Raw genomic sequence first — 19,901 nt, forward strand, 5'->3', positions numbered from 1 at the left:
AGACTGACGAGTTTTTCAACCCAATAAAAAACAAAACATTTGCTCCAGCCTAATATCTGGAGATCACACAGTCAATATGACTGTATTCAACTTATTAATATGATGGAGTGCTTTTAGTTTAGGCAGATCTTCCCGGGTCCGATCTACCTAAATCAAATGGTTTGTCGTTCTACAGCATGCAGTCAAGTCCTACGGAGTCCATAATAATAATAAATCAGGTATGTGATTCAGTTGTGCTGAAGCAAAGACAGCTCTAGAAGTTGCAACACACCAACCATTGAGGACTAGATGAAGTAGAGTACCAGCTGGAACAGAAGCCTGAACATTTTTCTTCAGTCCTCAGATGTTTGAGGGGTTTCTTGAATCTACATCACACAAACCACCTCACAGCATCTCAATAAGATCACGATCTTGGCTTTGACTCTGCTTAGGACTTTCCATTTCTTAATTCTCAGCTTTGGCAGAGTCACTGTTACGTTGTGGATGATTACCCTCTGATATACAACAGATTTCATGGTGGTTTTTATGATGGTGAGGTGAAAAAATGACAGCAGTGCCAGATGAACTTATATATGTCCAAACATTCTTCCAGAAGTTCTGGTCTTTGTTCTGTCTAGCAAACATCAGTCTGGACTTCATGTTTTCTTTGAGAGTAAAGGTTGAACATCTTCCATGAACGTTATTTTTGTGCAGTCTCTTTCTGATTGTACAGACAATTACATCAACAGTAGCAAGAGCATGCTGTAGGTTCTGTAATTAAATCTGAGGTTTTGGGAGACTTCTTCAAGAACCTTGCATTTTATTTCTTCTACAATAAACTTGCTTGAATAGTTAGACCTGGGCAGTTTGTTGCTTTAAATGTCTTCTCCTTGTACAATTATTCACAAGAACGTTTTGGCCTTTTATGTAGCTGTTATATAACTGGATACATGAATATCCAGTTATTTTACACTGCAAATGTTACAGTGTCATTTTAGTGCATATATCAAGATGTTTGAATTTTACAATTAAGGACAATGCATTTGCAGAACAAAAGTAATTCCAGCTTGTTAAGAGTATGAAATGTTTACCAATGACTCACTGTAGCAGCTCCTCCCATTACCAGCCACTTTGCTCTGGTAAAAACTCCCCCATTTTACCAGGCATGATGACTCCCACATGACAGTCATCATTCACAGACTCAGTTTCACTCTGAACCTCACCGAAATGAACGAGTTATTAACAGGTTTTGGTTGAATGGGCGCATAGGGGTCATCTAGGGGTTTATTACTTCTGTTGAATCTGGTATGTCAGAACAAACCTCTTGAGTCATGAAGTCTAACCATTTAAAAAGCAAAAGATATTTCCACAAGACTGAAGCCTGGGTGGAAACATCAATAGATGTGAATTATTATATGTCATTTCGAAGCTGTTTAAGGATTTACTTCTTTTGAAGAAAAACACTCAAATCAATTTTTTTTACCTACTTAAGTTGTTCTGTAACAACAGTGAACTGTTCACACTGGATCCTGCTTGGTTTTATTTCCAACATGTGTTATTTGAATTTCACATGAAAGGCCAACACTTAACTATGAAACAGAAGGAACATTTATGATTTTCACCTATATTTAAAAAAATAATCTTTGTGGAATAGTAATCAACTTCCTTTGTTTGACCATTTTTGACACAATTCCAGCTGCAAGTTGTTTCCTAGACCATTTTTTTCCCAACCCTGATCCCCAAAGCACACACTGCCCTGTGTGTTTTAGTTGTTACTGCTTCAACACACCTGACTTAAATTTTTGGCTGAGTGACAGACTTTTCCTAAACAGCAATAATCTAAATCAGGTGTGTTAAAGCAGGGAAACATCTAAAACTTGCAGGCTAGGGTCTTGGGAAAACTTTGGTTTGAAGCGTCTCTACTAGCGTTGTGCTGGTATTGGCCCGTTCTTTTTAGGAAAATAGCCCAGACTGGGTGAGGAGTCTGAACATCAAGTCTTTTTATCACATTCCCAATATAGATGAAAAGGAGGAAAGTAAAGCACACAACTCTAACATTAAAAGCTTGGCCTGGGAAAGTTCTAAAGTACTACAAAAATGGGAATAATAACACTCCAATAATATACAAATGTTTTAATATTTTTTTAATTACCTTTACTAGTGCCTTTGTGTATTTTTGGAGTGCTGGTTATTCCCTTTTTTTTGTAATTTATTTGAAGCTCTGGTTGAAAGCTTCACCTCAGGACTTTTACTGTCTCCACAAACAGAGCATTGAATTAGAGCTGCTTTATTTATAACCTTGATGCATCATCTCATGTTGACTTTTAGCTTAACTTCTTTCAAATGAAGTAAAACGTTTTGAGACACATTAGTCATAGCAAAAAGGATTCTAGGATTTTAGACAGAATTCATATAGAATCAGATTATTTCACTTCAGCAAAGAAAACGTGATCAAAACCTCAATATCTGGATGAAAGGAATGTCTGAGAGGAACTGCAAAAACTGAATGAAGCGTCATAAAAAGGAACAAATAATCTGTCATCATTTCATACTCACAGACTCATATTGGACAGGATCAGTGTGTGACCCAGTCACACACAGACAGATCATCACTGAACAAGAGTCAGGCGTGCAGATTCATGAAGCAAACTTCTGGAGGAAGCAGAAGAGCTGAAAACATTCGGAACCGACTAATTAAAGATGAATGAAAATAAGCAATCCGAATGAATCCAAACTGGTACAAACTCAGCACAGAGATATCCACCCCTCGGATGCCAAGAAGGAAAGGAAACAACCCGGTGCATTATCTGAACTTATTGGTTTTCATTCAGCCACAGCACCAAGAGATCAGAATATGAATCCCTCATTAGTGCAGATATTATCATATACTTGTGATAGTTGTGGGAACCTTCACTTTCAGGCAAAAACATTAAGTAATCCCTCATTGCATTACATTTTGAGTTTTGTTTACTTTTCATTCATATTTCATACATTCCTTGTACCTAACCTGATGGGTGTTTTTGTTTGTTTCTTTGATGAAATTGTGATTCTGCTGTGAGCCATTCCCTGCTGAGTGGGTGCTAGTGCCCCCCAAAGGACTAGTCAGGTATAACATATTAAAGGATCACATGGGAATCAGAGGCTTCGAAAAGGTGCTAAAATTTAATATGTATATATTTATATATAATCAATAAATAATAATTAGCCTAAAATAAGCTTAAAGATTTGAGTAAAATTTAAACAACTATCTATATTTATCAATAAATTAAGAGTTACACGTGTTACTCAATATTTGAAGTCATTAAATCATCTTCAGTCTGAAATATTTTAAACTGTTACAAAATGTAACCCTGAAGTAACAATATAAAATAATTACAGTATACTCATTTTTGTAAAATTGTTTTTACAAAACTTGAATTTATTATTACAGATATAATAATTCACCTTTAATCGAATTGAATGTTGTGCTTAGTAAACTTATAGTATAAAATACATAGAATATTTACAATTTCTCAAAAAGTATTACTAATAAATGTCGTGTTTGGTCAACAGCTATCATGTATCTAACCAGATCAATTAAATACCTCACTACTTTTGGAAACCTACGACTTAGGAAAAAACATTTTGGCCAAAGGAGTAAAATGTTTTTGTGCACAAGAAATGTTTAAAATTTGCTAAATTACCGTTTTTAAGAACAAGCATCATGCCTCAGAGGAACACATTTGAAAGTTTGCTGTAGATTATAATATACGTACAAATATAAAAAGATAATTGGACTTTTGTTTTATTCAGCCCCTTTGTCAATTGACATCAGCATTGAGCATTTTAATAGCGGGTTATAGATTTTAGCTTCTTTCTATGAGAGGTTTTTTTTAAAAAAAAACCTTAAACAGTAAATAAAATGTGTTGTAGTTCTTTCAAAAATATAAATAACATAGAGTGTATCTGTAAAATGTTGAGGTTCAGGAAGGTTTTATGATTTTAAACCAGGACTTTTTGCTGGAGGAAAATGCCTCTATGGTTTCTGATCGTTATTGAAACCAGATCTATGAGTTTGTATCTGAAAAGGCCCCACACAGTTTTATGGAAAAAAGGACTGCAAGCGGACGCATATTCTCCAATAATTTTATTCATAATTTTAATATAAACAGTTAATTGTTGAATAATTTACACACAGCAAGATTTTCTTATTTTCATATCATTGCAACATTTTCTTTGCATGTCACTACTTGGCTCTCCGTTTGAAAACGTATAGAAAAAATAAATTGTCAAGCGTTCTTTTAGTCATGGCACAATTTTTTGATCCTGTACAATGGGCATTTATCTCTGCGTTTTATGCGTGTGAGTGAGAGGAACTCCAACGTGTTTGCTGTCTGTGGTACACAAACGCAGGTCATGGCACATCTGGATCCAGTGTGAGGTGAGAAGGAGGGCGGGGGGCGTAAAGCGACATCTGTGGGGGGTTTTGCGAGCTTTGGGGGGGTTTGGACTGTACAAACACACATTTACACCTGCTGTCTGCAGTCACAACAACGTCTCATTGTAATGTATACACAACATGTTCCAAAAATGAACACATCTGCAATAAAACGTATATTAATAAAGAGGTATCTGGACTACACACAGAAATCTGGGAAACCACCTATGTGCACCGAGAGAAACACTTAGAGACAGAGAGGATGAAGAGGAGCAACCAGACAACAACAAAAACAAACAGAAGGTTTCTAAACTGGAGCAGACCACCAGCTCGATTTAACGCAATGAAGAGGGTCCGATTACAGTCATTTAGCCGAGATCAATTTGAGTTTATAAATTAAAATAAAACAGTTGTGGATTTAGTCAGAGCAGGAGGCGTTCTATTTTATATATATATAAAAAACTTGGGTAGATTTATGCAGCTGGAGTGAGGTGAGGCCCTGTAAAGTAATAAAGATTTTAATAAAAGCCTCTAGAAAAACAAATCATGCTGAACATCCTTGCAAATATGAGGAAGGTACATGGAACAAATGTACTTTGTAAAATTAGGAGAGAAAAACAAAGTAAGTTAACTGTAATCTCACACTTTACCACTTGATAACACTCCACTCATTTCACCTTTGCTTAATTGAATAAACAGGGCAGTTCACAAGGTTAGGAAGTAATCATCTATCATCTCAGGAAAAAAAAAAATCTTCCCCTAAAAGAAGATTGTTTTTTTTTTAATGATTTGTAAACTTTTGACTAAATTATGATAAGAGAAAGTAGATCTGCTAAGTATAAATAATTTGAACGGGCTTTTACCAAACGCAAACATTTTAATCTTTGCAAGAAGAAACACCTCCAGACTTTCAGAGAGTTGAACTCAAAAGCACAAACTAGCTTCTCTTTTTTAGTTTATTCTGGATCTCATCCTAGAATTCCTCCTCAACGTACACGAGCAGTGGTCTTCTCCAGCTTTTCTCCAAATTTCAAGTAAATATGTTTTATATTGACAATTTAAAACAATAGGAGACATATTGGTGAGAGAAGAGAAGGCTTCTTGGTCGACATGCTGCTTCCACCGAGTTTCAAAGAGTGGGGCCTGGGCGGCCGACATTCACAAAACTAGTGTGGGATTATGAGATGCCAAAGGTTTGAGGCCACATCCTGTTTAACTTGTCCTCAGACTAGAAAGCTGCTTCTCCTCCTAATTAAATACACAAACAGATGAGGGTATGTTTCTGTGTGGTGGGTCGGGTCATAAAAACAATAAAACGAAGAAAAATCAATAATCTTAAAATTAGAAAAAGATATATACACACACATTGATAACATTAAATTCATCATGTACAAGAGTAGGAAATCTTTACAGTCAGAAAAAAGTATTGTATTTATCCTCCCCTACTTTTGCTAAAAAAATAGAAATCAACATCTCTAAAATGTAATACTTTTATATCTGCGTAAAACAAAAACAATAAACCATAATCTGCTTTGTTCTCACCCAAGAGTTTAGCAAACCTTCCCTAAAACCAAGTGCTTCTCTTTATTTCCATTTTTCTGGACAGACGACATTGGCTGCTATTTACAGTTTGATGAGCTTATTATAATTGTAGAGATTTCCAAATGATACGCTTTTGTTGTTTGGTTTTGTGTGTGGGTGTGTGCGTCTGTGTGCTTTTGGGCTGGGCGTCCCAGTGGTAACAGACGGATCAGAGACAGACATTAAACCATCAAACTGGTGCACATTTCTCATCCAATCAACAAAGCAGGCTGGAGCTCAGCAGAGTAGAGTTCATCAGCTTTTCTTTTGTTTTCTTCTTAGTCACAAATTACAGTTTGTATTTTTTTTTTCCTGCATTTAGAGCCAAAAGGCAAAAGAAACAGAATGTGTAAAAAACATGTTTTTATTTAATGCTTGGAGATGGAAAATCTTGTGTGATTGTTGGAGACAGGTCAGTCTGGGGGACAGTTTGAGTCAGGTGTGCCAATAGTCTTAAGAAGGCACTGCAATGCCCCCTGTGAGCCACTAGAGGGCAGTCTCAACCACATCACATCAGACCCACAGAGACGAGGATTCCTGATTATCTTTAATTGACTTAGAGTAGATAAAAAGGTTAGTAGCTCTTCTTCCTCCTCCTCCTCCTCTTTATGCTCTTGAGACAAAGCATTGAGCTGCCTCCCTGAGACGAAAATTTACAATCAAGATTTTAAATCTGTTCAAAGTTTTTGTTTATGGCACACAGGATTGTCCCAGTCAGCTTGTTCTCCTCTGCAGCAGGGTAAAAGGTCCTGTTTAACCCAGCCCACACTTCTGTGTCGTGAACAGACCCACCGTATCCATGGCGATAGCAGAAAATAAAAGGTCATCTCTTGATATTCACAGTTGAAAAAAAAAGAAGATAAAAAAAACATACACAGACTCAAGACAAGAGGAGGATGAATGTGGGAAAGGTCGTTTTACAGAGCGTAAGGTCCGTGACTGAGCTTCGTTAGCTTTGGCTGCAAACAGGTGATCACAGAGACACTCAGGATCTGCTGTGAAATCAGCAGATGTGAGCAGAGAGAAGGAGCGTGGAGGTCAACTGCTTCCTCCTGTGGCTGCGGAGCGTGAGAAGGAGCCGCTCACCAAGCTCCAAGCCTTGTGTTTAACTCAAAATAACGCAAGGCTTTCCCCTGACACAAGACAAAGCAGTAACTAAGGGTATATAAAAGAAGGCAGGGGAGAGTTAACACCATAAGTGTGTGTGTGAAATGTGGGATTAGGTGATCTTCTCTGCAGTGATGCTGAGCAGGCAGTGGGGATGATTGAGGCTCTTTGAACGGTTTCCTCCTCCTGCGCTGAGGTAGACTCCGGCCAAACACAAAGACAAAGACGACAACTACTTACAAACTATTAACAGAGCTGCTCACCGCCAGCTCCTCCACCCGGACTATCACCCGGAACCTCACCGACGCTCAATCAAAGCAAGAAAGTGTGTTCAGTTTGAAATAAATAGTTGCTTTTTCCAAAGAGACCATCAAAGATAAGTTAACATTTGCATATGGAGATGAGACCAGAGACCATGATACAAACTAGTGCGTACTGTAGTGTGATAGAGTTGGAAACCTTAAGCATAATTGGTAGAATATTCCAAATGTCTCTTAATAAGCCAGAGTTGTGCAGTTTAATATCTTTTGTTGCCCATTTATATCTCAAGCAATGAGCTGGTAAGGCAAGTATGGAGCTCAAGATTTTACATCCTTGGCATTACTGTTCAACATTTCAGACAGACGAATTTGTTGGTTAAACCTGGTACATGCGTGTAAAAAAAAAAAAAGCCTTAAAATAAAGTCCTGCTTTTTGTTGCTGCAGCAGAATCTCACAGTAGAAATCCAACAGATACATAAGAAATAATCATTTTATATATAATCTGAAGGATTTATTTGCTTAAGATTTAAATTGCCATCACTTACAGTTAGTGTGATGGAGGTAATAAAGAGTTCACTGGGAATTGTGGGAATACGTGGCCTCCTGGTTTTGCCAGTCTCCATAGCAACCATTAAATGCTATCTACACGCCAAGTGGTTGGTAAAGAGATTCAGCCTTTCTGTAAAACCGTCACAAACGTGACTGTGTGGAGTTTGTTAAACTCTTCTGGGAATCGTGTGCGTTGGTCAAATTAGACTAAAATCTTTAAAAAATAATAATTTCATGTCCACTGTAAAGAGGAGGAGCTGTGATGCTGCGGGCCAATTAGTCCTTAACCGTTTCTGGTGACCTTAGCTAAGATTTTAGCAAAAGGCTGGTGGACTACACCAATAATGTGTCACGACATTAAGCCTTCCAGGATGATAAATGTCCAAAACAATTTACTATCTTCCAAATTAACATAAAAATGGCACACAAAATCAAGCCAGTAAATGTACTGCTGTTGTTTTTTCTTTGACTAAATAACTGTACTCAAATTAAAGGCTGGATTTGCCCAAAATATTCAGAGTGAGAATAGGCTCCTTCAACACAGAAACAACTGATTTTAAGGCTAGTTACACATGTTTTCCAATTGTACCAACAAATTTGTCCCCTTCTGCCAACCGTAACCTCAGATGACTCCAAGTAGCAATGATTCAGACCCTGGTCTGTCCACACCAATCCAAACATGACTTCTCGTGTCAAAGAAACCTTTTGCTTTCCTTGTAATATAAAAAACAACAACAGTGAATGCACCAGGAGTTGTTTCCTGCGTGTTACATCAGCCTTAAGAAAGGCTCCGGTTTTGATTGGAGAGAAAAAAATTTAAAAAGGCACTGGTGAGATATGGAGGCAGCTTCTCTGCTATCTCTGACTTTGGCCACCCTTTAAAAGATGAACGCTGCTCAGGTGGCTCGGCGATCACAGTATCTATGTCCTCGAAGAAAAGGATTAGAGAAAAATGCCATTTGAGAGAAACGAGTTTCCTCACCATCTGCTCTGAATGGAAATCTTTTTAGCTGATTTGTTGGCGCCGCTGACAGGAACGTTTTAGATTTATGGGGTGAAACGTTTATCTTTTAAAAAAAAAAACAAAAAACAGGCAGCCAAAGAGGAACACAGCAAAACAGTCCAACGTAACAGGATTTTGAGGGAACAAGGAGTTTTGACAAAAATCCTGGAATGTCAGTCCTGAGCGAGAAAGCTGCTGCACGCCGTGCTCTGACTGCATGGGATGGCAGGGAGGAGAAATGGATTAACAATCTACTCATGATCCCCACCCACCACCCGGTGTGCTGAACAGAGAGCAGGACTGCCGGCTGTAAATACATTTGGAACTTTCTGCATCTCTCTGCAGCCCTCGGCCAGGAAAAACGTGGAAATTTCCACCAGACCTCTTTGGAGAGGAGAGTTCAGCGGCCGGCAGGAAGCCGTGGAGGAAGCGACGGCAGTGCAGGAGAAATGAACTGTGGGAGATTTATCAATCCTCGACTTTAATGGAGAAACTCTCCCTGATTTAAATCCCAAACATCGTCCACTTCACCTGCCTTCTTACAAGCCCTAACCGAGACGAAACTTGAACTAAAACACCGAAAGTTGCATAATTTCCACACCAAATTTTTGCAACCGAATTTCGTTTCTTCTTTTTTTTTTCCTCCACAAAAAAAGCCAAAGAGATCAAAAGGCAAACTGTGATGCGACCAGAGAAAACGGCAGACGAACACGTATCAGGAGCACTTTGACCCTATAAAGGCCTCGATCCCCCATTTGTAAAGCTTTTAGGATATTGATCTTTTCAATTTTTTCTCCAGTAGTAAAGTAGCCTCCAGAAATGGGAAATTTTCCCCCAAGATTGTAAAAATATTAAAGAATAAGAAATAATCAAGGGCTGGATGCCTAAGACACAGAGAACACTGACGGTAGATTAGTGTAACTTCCAGGGCTAAAAAACCAAAATAATTCTTAAAAAACAAAGACATTAAAACGCAAGCAAAGCCTCGGATGAACACAAATATCAACTACAGTATTTACAAAACCAAAACCCCATCAATGTTATACAGTATATTATATATAAAACATTGGCTTAGAAACACCATTATTTTATATATATATACTATATATAGTATATATATATATATTTATATACCCACTATAATATATCAAAGCAGCAGCTATTGGTCAGTCTGATGAACTCTTTTGTCCAAATTCTAACTATTTAAATATCCTTCAGCCACAAAGTGAGGACACAGAAACAAAAAGAGGAGGGAAGTAAAACCAATAAATTAAAACTATTCACCAAACACCAGATAAATCTGTGTGCAGTACGGAATTTTGCAGAACCAAAAAAGAAAAAAGAAAACAAAATTAGACGAAAGAAAACGTTCCTCCAGGAATAGATGTTTGTTCTAAGATCAATTCATCCCACTGATTAAGTCATCGTACAACAACAACAAAAAAAGGAATTTACTTAGACATGATTCTTTAGTTTATAGGCCACGTATTTTAAAAAAGGCCACCATCAGAGTAAAAAGATTTCATTTGGAGAGACAAAAAAAGTTAAAAGCACAGAAGTGTGGAAAATGCAGTTCGGCAGGAGGGTGGTGGGGAAGGTCGAGCAGCCTTCTTGGTTGTCTAAGGTTTGTTGTGTTCACAGTTTTGAATTTTTTTTTTTTTGTTTCATTGTTGTTTCCGTCACTAGGAGTCCTGGAAACATGCTGAAGTCTGATGTGTCGTGGAGCAAGTTAAAAAGAGGCATTTGCATCCCTTGCTTGCCTTGGTTTGGCAGCCGTGAGGAAGAAAATTCAAAGTCCTGAGATCCGTGTCATTTTTTTTTTTTCTTTGTCGTTTTTTTTAAGAGTTTCTCTAAGAATAAGAAAATCGTTAGAAAATGGTTGCAGGGTACAGAAAAATGGACTGAAAGACAGGGGGTGTGGAGACGAGGGAAGTGTTACTAGTCATTTCAGGGGCAGGAGGTGTTAGGAAGGACTCGATCTGGGCAACGACAGGATTCTCCCGTTTTTCTTGCCACCGTTCATGTGTGTGTAGGGGACGTGCTCCTCGTAGTTCCCCCTGAGGGCCACCGAGGGCCCGCTGTCTCTGCTTAAGCTCTCCTCCCTCTGGGAATAAGACGACGGGTCCAGGGGGATGCTCTCCATGTTGTCCAGGTCCAGGTCGAAGTCCTCCGTCTCAGGGACTTTGTTCTCCTCGCTGTAGAAGAAGGAGACCTCCTGGAAAGTCGGGTGAAGGTCGTCCCGCAGCATCTCGATGATCTCCAGGAACGTCGGCCGCATCTTGGGGTTGTACTGCCAGCACATCTGCATCAGGCTGTGCCTGGTTGTGAGAGACGAAACCAGATTAACAAAAAAATCACATCTCAAAAAAAAGTTTTACAAAATGACTCATACACGTTGAAGTTTTGTCCAATTTGGGATAATTAAGACACAAAGACATATGTGACTAGCTTGATGCAAGAGTTTTGATGCAAGTAAGTCATAGCAAAGAAATTCAAATCAGAATTACTTCATGGAAAAGAGAATTATTGCTAAGAGTCTGTTTACTTTTACTAGAAAGAAAAAGGAAGTGAATAAAAACAATCTCTATTTACATCCTCTCAGGGCAGTTGTCGGGTCGGTCCAAGAACCCTCCGTCCATCACAAACTTCAGGACCTGCTCGTTGGACAAGCCCTGGTAAGGCTGCTCCGCTAGCGTGCTGATTTCCCACAGCACGACCCCAAACGACCTGTAAACAAGCCACACAAACATGACTAAAGGTTTGTTTTCAGGGCGGCGTCGGTGCGGGGTCCGAGGCATGACGTACCAGCAGTCGGAGTGGGCGGTGAACACGCCGTCTTTCAGAGACTCTGGAGCCATCCACCTGACAGGAAGCAGGCCCTTTCCTCCTTTGCGGTAGTAGTCTGTCTCGTAAATATCCCGCGTCATTCCGAAGTCTGTGTGGGAGCAAATAACGATTCAGCATGCAGGAAAATCCTCTCACGCTCACTGGGCTTACAGTTGGAAAATCACGGAAAATAAAACCAGCACGGACCTCCGATCTTGACGGTGAAGTCCTCGGCCACCATGCAGTTCCTGGCCGCCAGGTCTCTGTGCACAAACTTCTTGGCGTTGAGGTAGGCCATGCCGTCTGCGATCTCTGCTGCCATCTGGAGCATGTCTTTCAGGGTGGGCGGCGGGGAGCCCGTTGGATTGTTCTAGAAAGAAAAACACACATAAAACAACAAACGTCTTCATGTTTTATCCAGAATTATTCCCTTCATTATTCCCGTCTATTTGTAATCCCAACAGGCTGAGGGAACATTTTTCTCTTTGCTGATAATAAAAATGGTGATGTGGAGGTGGGAGGATGAACAAACCTCAGAGTCTGGCCTCAGACTCCGCAGGTAGCTCTTCAGGTCACCATGAGTCATCAGCTCCATCACCACCAGCGTGGGCTGACCTTTGGACACGACTCCAAGCAGACGAACCTAAAAACACATTAAAAATATTAAAAACAAGCATACAAATAACTACAGTAATTTTTAAACATTTGTTATTTATTATTTGGACTAATTTTTATTAGGGGTGCTCTCGCCCCTAATAATGTCAGTAAAAGTGAACTATTATGCTTCCTTAAACACATTAGTTTAGGTCTTTGGGTGATACTAAACGTGTCCATTACATTTTTGGAACAAAATCATTTTTAGATGATGAAATTTTAGTCTGTTCAATTCTGCCTATTTGGAGCTCCTTTCAGAATGAGCCATTTTTACGTCTCTTGTCACTTTATATACAAATAAGCTGCTGCTGGCCCACAACTCAACGTCTATATTCACACATGAAAGTCGCTGCAAACAGACGCACAATTATACAACCATACATCTTTGAAAAGCAGAAGTGGAGCCTCCTGCACAACCAACAAGAATGCAGCAAGTGATTTCTGGATGTTAGCAACACTTGTCTTTTCCAGCAACCATTGTACAGCACACATGGCAGTAAAACCAGCTGACCAAATGTGCTGGAGCTCTGCTTGGGTTGCTAAGTGACAGATGGAATTCCATTGGCGTTGCTAGGTGACAGGGAGTGCTGATTTATGAAACGGCTCATTTTACAGACACTAAAAGTGTGAAATTTGCATTTAAATGTTCAAATTTAACCAGATATTATCTAACACATCCAATTGAATAAATATTGTTACATTCTATATCTAAAGGCTTGGAAAAACACAAAACATATAAAAATAGACAGTATCTTACATCGTATTCATTGGCTACAAGTACATTAAATATAAATATTTTCCCGGATCTGCGTGAGAGTCTTTACTATGCAGACAAGTTGCAACATTTACAAACTAATGCTCAATGTGGACTATTTCTCCTCCTCCCCAGGTAAATAATAAAACTCCTCCTCTACATCCCAACACGGTTTTGCTTTTAGCCGACAGCGCGGACGCGTGGCGGCTTAATTGCTGCTCCACAGGTTGTCTAATGAAATAGTAATGGCAGGCACTATCGCTCACGGAGTGTGAACATTTGCTTTGGAGTCTAGCTGTGTGTCAATATGGCAGCTTCAGCACAACAAGCGAGTCATGACTCCGTGAGTCACATGTGCTCATGCTGCTTTCAGCAACATGACAAAAAGCTGAGAGTCAGCAAGCTGCCTCAGCATGCCGGACGCTGATGGCTTTCGCCCGTACCACGTGGTGACAGCTGAAGGCCTTCATGACTGAAGCTTCGTTCAGGAACTCGATCCTCTCCCTGAGGCTGGCCGATTCGTTGACGGTTTTGACGGCGACGCGCGTCTCCGGTTCTCCTTTGACGATGTCCTGAGCGATTCCCTCGTACACCATGCCGAAGGAGCCCTGACCCAGCTCCCGGAGCAGCGTGATCTTCTCCCGGGGAACCTCCCACTCGTCAGGAACATACACTAAACAAAAAACAAGACAGATGGCTGCAGGAACCCTTCACAGATCTTTTTTACTTCTTCTTTACGGTGCCAACATACTTAGGAAAAAAGAAAAAACAAAACAGGGTACAGGTTGGACTTACTGTCATTGGCACTGAAATATTCAGGATTTGGTGAGGTGATGAGATCTCCTAATGGACCCTCAGTTTGCCTGTAACACAAGCACAGAAAGCATGTGAGACTTTGCTAGTGGAGCTGCAGCTAATGATTATTTAAGTAATTGATTACTCCGACAATTAATCAATTCATTAGATAAAAAAATTGGCACATTCTGCAGATTATTCAACTAACCAATTAGTCTTTTTGATATAACATATGCTAAAAGACGCAGATAAGCAAATAATTAAATTCCTCCTAACTGACAACAAACATTTTCATCATTTGTTGCAAAGGATGCAACTTCAGTTAAAAACAAACAACTAATACCATCAACATGTGAAAAGTCCAGTTCCTTCTGCTTTATTTAATATCAGTAGAGCGCAGGGCCTTACAGAGCCTCTGAGGCCTTCACAGAACACCATCAAAATAAAAATAAACATCACGCTTGAAAAACAAGCATGATTTTTCTTCCACTTTATAATTTCGGCTACTTTGTGTAGGTCTACCAGCAAAAATCCTAATAAAATACGATGAGGTTTGTTAGATATGATGGAATGTTGTTTAATTAAATTTTTACCTTTTCTTGAAGACATAAAAGGCGATGACTCCCACAAACAACAGCAAGATGGAGGAGACAATCGGAGCGGAAACAATCAAAGCTATACCTGTATCAGCTGCAGGAAGACAGAAGACGGTGAGTAAGAAAACACATCACTTTGAACGTCAATCTAGCAAACACTGAATCACATTATGAAGAAAAGGGAACCATAAATGACTAGTAAAGCTGGATGTCATCTTGTCTTACGGCTGGGCATGAAGAAGTATGTGGTTTCTGTAAAAGATCCGTTTCCAGCCAACGACGTGGCCCGGACGATCACGCTGTAGTTCCCAGGCTGTAGCAAGGTGAGCTTTGTGCCACCAAACTTCTCATAGCTCAGCCGTGACACACAAATTGAGTGGGGCTGGAGAAAAGAGGGAAAAAGTTTGCTTAACAAATAATGAGAGATAAGGTAATTGGAAAGAAACGCTGGATAAAAATTAAGAATTTCAAACTCTGATGTAATATTTTTTTTAGTAAAAGACTCAAACAAAAATTTTGGTCTGATTCTGTGTTCAGGTAAATTTTTTAATTAAGGAAATAAATCTATGTTTAAATGCAGGAGAGAAACCTCCGCTACAGATGGTAATGCAGTCGCATAAAGCTGATTTTCAACCAAAATGACCCAAAACTTAGGAAATTTATTTATTAAGAATTTCAGGAAAGACAAAAAGGCTTCTTGCATTATTTTATGGATTTACAGATATGTAAATTACAATTAATGATGCATGACGCCTTAATTTATGAGGTTCATCTTTAAAAGCTTTGATAAGAGGCTAAATTAAATTATTGTGCACTGTCCCTGCACTCAAACCTTCAAAGTATTCATGCTACAAAATGAATGAATTAGCTTACAAAATAAAGGCTAAACATAATCACTGCTTGTTTCATTTAAAAAAATGTTGACTATATAATAATGACTGCATGAACAATAAAATATCTTTAAATCTGTGTTTTGCTTTAGGCAACCACAAAGGAACAACCTGGTTAATTAATTAGAGCCTGAAAACATGCTCTGAAAAGTATTTTTAATAAATTATAGATTAGTATGTTTAGGCTGCATGTGTGTGACTTGACTGCTTCCTCTGCAGTGCAGATGCAGTTTGAGATGCTGCATTTGAAACCTTCCTTCCTGCTTCTGTCACTTTGGCAACAGAGCTGTTGCTAATGCTGGCTTTTAATCACACATTTGCTGCAAGGAAACAGCCAGAGCCAAACGCACACACTGTCACAGATGTGCACCTATCTCTCAGAACCAGAATCCAATTTTCATATGAAGTGCACACAAAAGTCACTTTCTTTTTTCTCTCCATTGACAAAAGGATGGATGGATAGATAGAATGGGATAAAGTCTAGTGATAGAAATATTTCTCAGTGTTTTTAGATTTTTGGTCACCATGTTAGTAAATCTTTATCTGCTGCCGAGGTTTACCTCTGTGTCTCCAACCTTGCGGTAGAACACCTCATAAAGGATGATGAGGCCGTTAGGCGATGGAGGCTCGTGCCATTTCACAAGCACATGGGGAGGTTCTTCATTCACAATCTCATGGGTCACCGGTCCCGGGATGTCGTCTGCTTTTACTGGACATTAGGAACAGCATCTCAATGGAGCTAATTTCATCTCAAACATCAATATATTCTATGGTGTTAGTTTTAAGTTTGAGAAACAGATCAGTGGTAGCTTTTAAATATCTATTCAACTTGTAAAGATTTATGAGTCGATATATGAGAGGGTCCTTACACTCTGGCATGGTCCGGGCGCTGACGTAGGTGGCCATGCTGCAGCGGCCGGGGTCAGTGAGATGGTTGCAGGCTATGATCTCTATCTTATAGCTGGTGAAGTGCTGCAGGTTGGATATGACTGTTGACTCCCTTCCAAACACATTTTCCACCACCTGAGCAGAAATAAGAAGAGACAATTAGTTTGACTGCGTGAATAGATACCGTAAAAAAAATAAAGAGGGTTTCACACTATGTTATCAACCATCTGAAAACAAACAAAGCACTGAATCAGAACTTTACCCGTGAAACAGAACTATTTTTTTGAGACCTTGGATACCTTATCATCCTTCTCTTCTTCCTTGTATGAGGCAGTGGTGGTCTGCAGACTGGACATTGTGGAATAAAAGTGCGTGGACCCAATGGGCTCAGGATTCTCCACAGAGCGCCGTGGACGACTTTGTCTGGGAAAACAGGGCAAGGAGACGTTACAAAAAGCAAACAATCTTGACCTCAAACTAGGTTTTCACAGGAATTAGTCTGATGTCATGACTTTAAAACGATAAACTCCCTCTGGCCCCGTTCAAGGCGCCAGCAGCCATTTGCAGCATGTGACGCCACTGAAAGAAGCTTCCTTAACCTCCAGCGCCTCTAATTATCTGGCAAAATCCACACATGTTCGCAACTCTTGCAAAAACGAGTAAACAGACTGAAAACATCTCTAGTGGGAAACGAAATTTAATTTTGAGATTTGTTTTTTTTTAATCAAAATAAATGGTGTCACACTTATTGGCAGACCTGCTGTCAAATCAGTCTCTAGTCAACAGAGAAACACTTTCCACAAAAACACGACGGTGGAACAGAGAGAAGGTTTTTTGTTCTTCTATAGATCATGGTTCTCCAAACTGAGGCCCGGGGGCCATATCCAGCCCTCAGAATGATTTAGTTTGGTCCATGATCACAATTTAAAACCACCACATGTCAGGCCGACCAGCACAAAGGACCAGCCTGGTCAATTAAGCTGTTACTTTGTGACATAAAAAAAAAAAAAATGAGGGTGAAGTGTTCACTGTTGTGTCACTAAGTGCAACAACCCATACGTGATTTTAATTATGGCAGCATAATATAAAATTAAGTCCTACAGTATATTTTTAAGATGCTCAAATATTTCTTTCCGCCAACATGTTCAGATACTAATAAATTATCAACATTTTTAGTTATTACATTTCCTTCTGACATTTTTAAAAAGGAGCAGATTGAAGTAAAAACTTTATTTATATTCCATTACATGGTAGAATTTAACAATTATTTTTGCTGTTTTTTTTGTCTCCTGAAAAGTTTCTTGGGTTATTCAATGACGAACAGATTCATAGCATCCTTCATTCTCCAATAAGCTCACTGTGCAGAGATAAATATGGGCCTAGAGGTCAGTGGCTAAAAGAAATAGGCCTCTCTATCACCATGGAAACAAGTTGTGAATTATTAATTAGAAGTTACTTGAAACTCTGATCAATATAAAGAAATCTTACTTTTAAAATTGCTTCTGTAGTGTTTATTTTTTAAGAAAAATCTGTATTTTATAAAAACAATTATTTCTTAAAATGCTATTTTTTTCACAGAATAAATCTTAAAGGTTTGATTTCTTTCCCAGTGTGAGATAACATTTGGTTTAAGGCGTTTTTACCAAAGGTACCAATAAATCTTGTGGAGGACATTATATTTGTCAAAGCATAGAAATAAACTTTTCCTAACTTAAAAAAATTACAGAATTCATATGTTTAATCACAGCAGCGGTCGCCTTGTTGATGCTTAACTCCTGCCGAGTTGATTCTCAGTCAGGTGGAAGAAAAACACCCATGTCTCCCTCTGGTTGATGGACTTAGGGAGCACGAGGATTGTTTGTACCAAGAGCTCAACCCATCCAGAGCCATGAGTGTGCGAAGCAGAGTGTTTGTGTGTTTCCAAATGGCAGTTCGCATGATTGCACCTCTGACTGGCATAAATGAAAATGGGCACAGTAATCACTCCCTTGTGAAGTGTGTGTGTGTTTCAGGGGGAAGGAAGGGTCAGATACTCAGTACCTCCCACCTTAGCCCCCCATAAATTGTTGCTCTGCACAAAAACAAGCGTCTAAGAAAACCAACAGACAGAAAGATGAGAACTGCTTCGAGATGAACGTCACGGTTTCTGGGATTAAAACAAAAAGTTTGCTGAAAATGTTGTAAACAACTGTGAGGTAGCTGATTACTGTGTGAAAATGGAAAATGGTGGTTTAAATTGTTCGGTGTTTTTTTGACTTGACTCCTCTACTAAGCTTACTTTACAGTAAGTTATCAAAGGTGATATTCCTTTTAATTAATTTATTGTATTTATTTTTGCTCTTGTTTTTTAATCACACTTTTTTCTTGCTTGCATTTTTTTATTGCTATTTTTTGTTGCTAAGAGTTCAAATTCAATCTTGAAATTTCAGGAATTTAGGTGTTTTCCAGGTCAGGATAAATACGGACAAAGATTAGAAACTGGAAAAATATTTGTATTTTCAGATTTTCTTCCTGGCTCCATCCTTCAGAGGGTCTTTTTTTTTCTTTATTTACTCTCTCTTGTTTTTGTCGTTTTTCCCTGTCTTGCCTTTCTTTTCCTCTTTCTCCTTCTTCCCTTCCTTCTTTGTGTCCTTTCCTTCTCTCTTTTCATCACTTTCTGCCTCCTGACTGTGTCTCTTGTTGAATATTTCCTCTTTATCCTTTCTAGTGTCATTCATTCTTTCCTTGTGCCTTTCCTGTCTCTCTATGACTTTCAGGATTTTGCAGTGAAAATGTAAAAATTGATCAGGCATTTTAGGGTTTTTATATCATAAAAATGGGTAAAATCATCTGGAAATGTGAGTCTGGAAAAGACTTAGCATGATGCGAGTTGTGAATTGGTGCTATATTATTAAACTGAACTGACTGCCAATCTGAGACAACTCACTTGCTCTCAAAGACTACATTATGGAGGTAATCCTCAAAGGTCTTGCGGTACGCTATCTCCTTCTGCTGCTTCTCGATCTCCATTTTCGTCTTTGGGCAAGTGCAGCACCCGCCCCCCGAGTTGGGCTCTTCTGTTCGGTTCCACTTCTGCTCGTCTTCGCTGTCGAGGTGGGTCGGGGTGCGGGATGGCAGCTTCATTCCTGGGGAGGATGGAGCGGTGTGAGGTGAAGCCAGGAGAAAGGGGAACAGCCGATGGCTTCAGTTTTTACTAACCTTGCAGGCAGTAGTCAAACTTGTAGAGGTCACTGTCCTCCTCCTGCTTGTGACAGATGACCCGGTAGTGGGTGATTTTGCCGTTGGGACTGGTGGGAGGCTTCCACTTCAAAATGATCTGAGATGAGGAGTTCGAGGATGAGATGGGGTCCAGAGGTCCAGAGGGTTCTGAAGGAGGCAAAAGACGACATTTAGTCAAAACTGTAAAATAAGACACAGTGCAGCCTTGAACTAGAATTGTTTGATAGACTTGAATGGATGCAAACAGACAGTTCCAATAAAAACAGGAGTGACAACAGGGTTATGCAGCTCCCAAAAAGCATAACAGTATTCTGTTTCATTCGAATACTCTCATACGACACACATTAAACAGTGAGAGGTTTTACTGTCATTGATTTGCCAG

General features: G+C 39.3%; 1 protein-coding gene across 1 annotated transcript in view; it reads right to left on the reverse strand.

The window, feature by feature from the left end:
* Positions 1–4,088: 4,088 nt before the first annotated feature.
* LOC102227076 (insulin receptor-like) overlaps positions 4,089–19,901 on the reverse strand; it is an 80,401-nt gene continuing 64,588 nt past the window's right edge. Inside the window, exons 10-23 of the mRNA XM_023340290.1 lie at positions 19,499–19,666; positions 19,227–19,425; positions 16,600–16,723; positions 16,282–16,435; positions 15,973–16,121; positions 14,748–14,904; positions 14,520–14,616; positions 13,927–13,994; positions 13,575–13,804; positions 12,256–12,366; positions 11,931–12,093; positions 11,703–11,832; positions 11,490–11,624; positions 4,089–11,215 (exon numbers count right to left, since the gene is read on the reverse strand). Of these exons, the coding sequence (XP_023196058.1) occupies positions 10,861–11,215; positions 11,490–11,624; positions 11,703–11,832; positions 11,931–12,093; positions 12,256–12,366; positions 13,575–13,804; positions 13,927–13,994; positions 14,520–14,616; positions 14,748–14,904; positions 15,973–16,121; positions 16,282–16,435; positions 16,600–16,723; positions 19,227–19,425; positions 19,499–19,666 (2,240 nt within the window). The 3' untranslated portion in view covers positions 4,089–10,860. The remainder of the gene's footprint in view (positions 11,216–11,489; positions 11,625–11,702; positions 11,833–11,930; positions 12,094–12,255; positions 12,367–13,574; positions 13,805–13,926; positions 13,995–14,519; positions 14,617–14,747; positions 14,905–15,972; positions 16,122–16,281; positions 16,436–16,599; positions 16,724–19,226; positions 19,426–19,498; positions 19,667–19,901) is intronic.

The sequence above is a fragment of the Xiphophorus maculatus genome, chromosome 9, assembly GCF_002775205.1.
Source record: "Xiphophorus maculatus strain JP 163 A chromosome 9, X_maculatus-5.0-male, whole genome shotgun sequence".
In the NCBI taxonomy this organism is placed as follows: domain Eukaryota; kingdom Metazoa; phylum Chordata; class Actinopteri; order Cyprinodontiformes; family Poeciliidae; genus Xiphophorus; species Xiphophorus maculatus.